General features: G+C 45.0%; 1 protein-coding gene across 1 annotated transcript; it reads left to right on the top strand.

Annotated features, from left to right (window-relative positions):
• Nucleotides 1-2,971: 2,971 nt before the first annotated feature.
• LOC121387296 (GATA zinc finger domain-containing protein 14-like) lies at nucleotides 2,972-6,178 on the top strand. The gene is made up of 2 exons (XM_041518321.1): nucleotides 2,972-3,005; nucleotides 4,482-6,178. The coding sequence occupies exons 1-2, from the start codon at nucleotides 2,972-2,974 to the stop codon at nucleotides 6,176-6,178; spliced, it is 1,731 nt and encodes a 576-aa protein (XP_041374255.1).
• Nucleotides 6,179-6,426: the final 248 nt, after the last annotated feature.

The raw sequence follows: 6,426 nt of genomic DNA, 5'->3' as shown, positions 1-6,426 counted from the left end.
TGAAACTAGGGTCTGCTCCTTTAACAACTCTCCATAATATAGCCCAGCAGTTAACACCACACAGTAATAATATCCTTGCAAAGTGTCATACCCCGGACAAATACATCAGTTTCACTGTTAGACTTTTTGAGTAAACGAGTTTTTATTTTCTGTACACAATGTTTCCGCTGTTTGTCCAAAATATTCCATATTTTCCGTACAAAACATCAGATATGGTTGTGGCTGATACTCTGCATATAATGTTTCCGCTGTTTGTCCAAAATGTTCCATAGTCTCCGTATAAAACATCAGATATGGTTTTGGCTGATACTGTGCATAGATTTTGAATGGAGGCCATCATTTTACACCATTCTGCAACCCTAACCCTAGGGCCAGTCTCAGTACCCGACCATCCGTATTAAAATATCCGGATTTGTTTTTGTTTCTGTAACCGCCATTCATCTCTGCAGTTTAGTAACAAGCCATCCACGACTTAATGATGTCATTTCTGTCACAGTATGAACATAAGTGGCAGACTGAAAATTAATTATTTACAAGTTTGAAAATAACGATGGGCATGTTGAACTTTTTGTATCCGTTACCATGGGGACGAGATGTAGTCTAGTAGTAGGGTGCTCGCCTGAGGTGTGATGAGTCACGGAACTGGTCCCGTTCGATTTCTCGTTTCAGCCAGTAAACCACGACTGGTACATCAAAGGCCGTGGTATGTGATATCCTGTCTATGGGATTGTTCATATAAAAGATCCCTTGCCGCTGATCGAAAAGAGTAGCACATGAAGTTGCGACAGCGGGTTTCCTGCCTCATTATCTGTGTGGTCCTTAGCCATATGTCCAACGCCATATAACCGTAAATAAAATGTGTTGAGTGCGTCGTTAAATAAACCATTTCCTTCTTGTCCCGTTCGTCCATGAACTATGTACTGTTCCTCTGTCAACCGATGGAAAAAGACTGGTACATCAAACACCGTAGTATGTACTGTCCTGTCTCTGGGAAAGTGGATACATTAAATCGACTTTTGCTGTTCTTGATAGGAGTAGCATATGTAGCGGAGACGGGTATTCTTCATTTAAAACTTTTAATCTCAATGACTAACGATTAACGCATTCAAAATCGTATATCTACACAGGGCAGAGTCTGAAAGACGCTTTGACAAGTTCGTGGTTTGTCTTAAGGGTAGGTAAGATAGGGATGTAACGATTTATCGATAAGTCGACATGTCGCGATATTTCTCTCTACGATACGATTCACGATACATGCACTATTTTGTCGATACTTGCGGTTTTTAAAAATCGATATTTGTCATTTAAAGTATCGATTTATTTGAAATAAATGTACGCTTTGTCAAAGCGCACATCTTGCCCTAGTTTCCGTTTCAGTTATCGGAAACCAGGCAACGCACAGCTGTATATAGCGTTAAGTTAAATTAATTTTGATTGGCTGATATCTAGATTTGTGGCCAATCGCTTGCTCGAACCAAGTACTTCATCAATATTGTTTGACATGTGCGTCATATATGCAAGGCATGCCGTTCTTCCCAGACACATTTGAAAATCCGCCTGCGAAGTACAAGTCTGCCGTGTGGCGTTTTTTCAAGTTTCCCATTTATTATGAGAACGGTATTAGAAAAGTGTGTAAAAATAAAACAGTGTGTCAGACATGCAAGTCCGTAATTAATTACAGTGGCAACACGACAAATATATCACACATTACTCGCCATCATTCATCATTCCTTGACTCCCCTACTCCTACGAAACTTAAAACAGACTAGAGTACGTCAAATGTTTGCAAAAAGCTGCAACGTTGAATAAAGTATTTGTTCCAAAACTGCCACTGAATTGTGATCGCAGTAAACGATAACAAAAAGCATATGCGAGTTTATAGCACACGATTTACTTATTCATGCTCGAGCCTAAATATCAAATCCAAAGCGGAACAGAAATTAGTACCGAAGTAATTCCAGAACTTTATAAAGAGGTTCGAGATCAGGTTCAGCTGCAACTAAATCGGGCCCATGTTTTTTAAAACAAATAATTCAACACAGTTATGAACCATGCGTGGTTATTTTCCTTGCAATCCTCACAAATATAAGTCTGGATTTATTTTCATTGTTTGTGTTCTATTATTAATACATTAATAATTTTCTAGGCCAACAATTCAGCATTTTTTATTGTAAATTTAATATCGCGATACTTATCGTATCGTGAGGTGAATATCGTGATACGTATCGAATCGCAACCCTACTGTATCGTTACACCCCCAGTAGATACTATATCATAGCGCTGACTTCGACATACAATTTGATATTTTCAGTTGCGATACCGTAACTAATGAGAAGACTGCTTCAAGATCTGTGATAAACCTATTACAACGCATGACGTCAGATCACCATCACCCTCCTAATATGTGACCATGGTATATTATTCTCTCTCTCTCTCTCTCTCTCTCTCTCTCTCTCTCTCTCTCTCTCTCTCTCTCTCTCTCTCTCTGTGCGTGCACATGTGTCTCTTTCTCTTCTCTCTCTCTCCCTCCCTCCCTCCCTCTCTCTCTCTCTCGCTCTCTCTCTCTCTCTCTCCTCTCTCTCGCTCTCTCTCCCTCTCCTCCCTGCTCTCTCTCTCGTCTCTCTCTCTCTCTCTCTCTCTCTCTCTCTCTCTCTCTCTCTCTCTCTCTCTCTCTCTCTCTCTCTCTCTCTCTCTCTCTCTCTCTCTCTCTCTCTCTCTCTCTCTCTCTCTAAATAACCATGTTAGACACTTGTCAGCCTTAGTTAAAATATACCGAGTTGACATTAAAGAAGTGTTCGTTTCCTTAATCACGAGACCGGGTCGCAATTAGTGTGCCTAAACGGCTGATTTGTTTACCCATGGATCCCTCAAACGGACTATTGATCTAAAGGTATTAACCGAATGTGCCGCTGTGTTCTGGGATTTGTCAAGCTCCTGTAATAACTGGTCATCATTCATGCTGTCCACGACGATGGCACGGCAGACAGGGCATGACTCTCAGTCCGGTACAGGCTCTCAACCAGAGTTTTGACAGCTAGATGGAGCTATGTCTCGTCCCAGTCAGTTCATCACAACTGGTATATCAAAGGGCCGTGGTATGTACTATCCTGTATGTGGGATGGTGCATATAAAAGATCCCTTGCTACTAATGAATTTTTTTTAGCCAGTTTTCGTTCTAGACTGTGTCAAAATGACCATATGTTTGACATCCAATAGCCGCTAATTAATAAATCAATGTGCTCTAGTGGTATCGCTAAAAAACCCTTTAAACCACCACCACCACCACCACCACCCCACACACACACACAAAAAAAGAGAAAAAAAAAGAAGCTAAAGAAGGTACAGAAGATCACTACACGATTTAACAACTAACAACTAACAACTAATCATTGCAAGATCATGCTTCAATATTGCGTTATAAAGATGAATTCCGTAAATTCAACGGCAATGGATGTCGCCATCTTTGTTATTTAACATAAACGTGGTTATGCGATGCTTATCTATACGACGGTCGTATTTTTACGGGAATGTCCAGTGTAATACCATCACACACGATCTAAACGTTCCTGTTTTAAGGACATGTTTACGGTTACGGGGCGGGACGCAGCCCAGTGGTAAAGCGTTCGCTTGATGCGCGGGCGGTCTAGGATCGATCCCCGTTGGTGGACCCATTGGGCTATTTCTCGTTCCAGCCAGTGCTCCACAACTGCTGTAACAAAGGTTGTGGTATGTACTATCCTGTCTGTGGGATGGTGCATATAAAAGATCCCTTGCTGCTAATCGAAAAGAGTAGCCCATGAAGTGGGGACAGTGGGTTTCCTCTCTCAATATCTGTGTGGTCCTTTACCATATGTCTGACGCCATAAAACCGTAAATAAAATGTGCTGAGTGCGTCGTTAAATAAAACATTTCCTTCCTTGTTTACAGTTATATGGTTAAGGACCACACAGATATTGAGAGATGAAACCCGCTGTTGCCACTTCATGGGCTACTCTGTTCGATTAGCTGCAAGGGATTTTTTCATATAGTAGTACATACCACGGCCTATGTTAGACCAGTTGTGGAGCACTGGGTGGAACGAGAAATATCCCAGTGGGCCCACCGACGGGAATCGATCTTAGATCGATCGCGCATCAGGCGAGCGCAGTACCACTGAGCTACGTCCCCCACAACAACAACTACGTCCCTCCCAACAACAACTACGTCCCTCGCAACAACAACTACGTCCCTCCCAACAACAACTACTACGTCCCTCGCAACAACAACTACTACGTCCCTCCCAACAACAACTACTACGTCCCTCCCAACAACTACGTCCCTCCCAACAACGACTACTACGCCCCTTCCAACGACAACTACGTCCCTCCCAACAACTACTACGTCCCTCACAACAACAACTACGTCCCTCCCAACAACAACTACTACGTCCCTCGCAACAACAACTACGTCCCTCCCAACAACGACTACTACGTCCCTCCCAGCGACAACTACGTCCCTCCCAACAACAACTACTACGTCCCTCACAACAACAACTACGTCCCTCCCAACAACTACTACGTCCCTCACAACAACTACTACGTCCCTCACAACAACAACTACGTCCCTCCCAACAACAACTACTACGTCCCTTCCAACAACTACTACGTCCCTCCCAACAAATACTACGTCCCTCCCAACAACTACTACGTCCCTCGCAACAACAACTACTACGTCCCTCCCAACAACAACTACGTCCCTCCCAACAACAACTACGTCCCTCCCAACGACACACGTCCTTCCCAACAACAACTACGTCCCTCCCAACAACGACTACTACGTCCTTCCCAACAACAACTACGTCCCTCCCAACAACAACTACTACGTCCCTCACAACAACAACTACGTCCCTCCCAACAACAACTACTACGTCCCTCCCAACAACTACGTCCCTCCCAACAACTACTACGTCCCTCCCAACAACAACTACGTCCCTCCCAACAACAACTACTACGTCCCTCGCAACAACAACTACGTCCCTCCCAACAACAACTACTACGTCCCTCCCAACAACTACGTCCCTCCCAACAACGACTACTACGCCCCTTCCAACGACAACTACGTCCCTCCCAACAACTACTACGTCCCTCACAACAACAACTACGTCCCTCCCAACAACAACTACTACGTCCCTCGCAACAACAACTACGTCCCTCCCAGCGACAACTACTACGTCCCTCCCAACAACTACGTCCCTCCTAACAACGACTACTACGCCCCTCCCAACGACAACTACGTCCCTCCCAACAACTACTACGTCCCTCACAACAACAACTACGTCCCTCCCAACAACAACTACTACGTCCCTCGCAACAACAACTACGTCCCTCCCAGCGACAACTACGTCCCTCCCAACAACAACTACTACGTCCCTCCCAGCGACAACTACGTCCCTCCCAGCGACAACTACTACGTCCCTCCCAACAACTACGTCCCTCCCAACAACGACTACTACGCCCCTTCCAACGACAACTACGTCCCTCCCAACAACTACTACGTCCCTCACAACAACAACTACGTCCCTCCCAACAACAACTACTACGTCCCTCACAACAACAACTACGTCCCTCCCAACAACTACTACGTCCCTCACAACAACTACTACGTCCCTCACAACAACAACTACGTCCCTCCCAACAACAACTACTACGTCCCTTCCAACAACTACTACGTCCCTCCCAACAACTACTACGTCCCTCGCAACAACAACTACTACGTCCCTCGCAACAACAACTACGTCCCTCCCAACAACAACCACGTCACTCACAACAACAACTACGTCCCTCCCAACAACAACTACGTCCCTCCCAACGACAACTACGTCCTTCCCAACAACAACTACGTCCCTCCCAACAACGACTACTACGTCCCTCCCAACAACAACTACGTCCCTCCCAACAACAACCACGTCACTCACAACAACAACTACGTCCCTCCCAACAACAACTACGTCCCTCCCAACGACAACTACGTCCCTCCCAACAACAACTACGTCCCTCCCAACAACGACTACTACGTCCCTCCCAATGACAACTACATCCCTCACAACAACTGCTACGTCCCTCCCAACAACAACTACGTCCCTCCCAACGACAACTACGTCCCTCCCAACAACAACACAACTCCGAACTCTCAAGGCTGACCAAACGTTTTTGATAAATAACTATTTAAGTATCACACACAGAGCAATGCTTTTAGATATAATCAAGAGTTGATGATTGCAGTATTAGCGTTAATTGGAAAATGGATGTTTGGAACCATGTCTTTATATCTAAATGTAGGGCGTGACGTAGCCCAGTGGTAAAGCGCACGACTGATGCGCTTTCGGTCTAGGATCGATCCCCGTCGGTGGGCCCATTGGGCTATTTTTCGTTCCGACCAGTGGACCAC

Source organism: Gigantopelta aegis, chromosome 2 (genome assembly GCF_016097555.1).
Source record: "Gigantopelta aegis isolate Gae_Host chromosome 2, Gae_host_genome, whole genome shotgun sequence".
NCBI lineage: Eukaryota > Metazoa > Mollusca > Gastropoda > Neomphalida > Peltospiridae > Gigantopelta > Gigantopelta aegis.
The sequence above is the reverse complement of the archived record's forward strand: the minus strand, read 5'-3'. Positions and strand labels throughout refer to the sequence as shown.

Excerpts from the sequence above, each read along its gene's own strand:
- LOC121387296 (XM_041518321.1), top strand. The coding sequence starts at position 2,972 with ATGGCACGGCAGACAGGGCATGACTCTCAGTCCG. Across the intron at positions 3,006-4,481 it reads AGGGCATGACTCTCAGTCCG|CGACAACTACGTCCCTCCCA; the intron begins GTACAGGCTCTC and ends CGTCCCTCCCAG.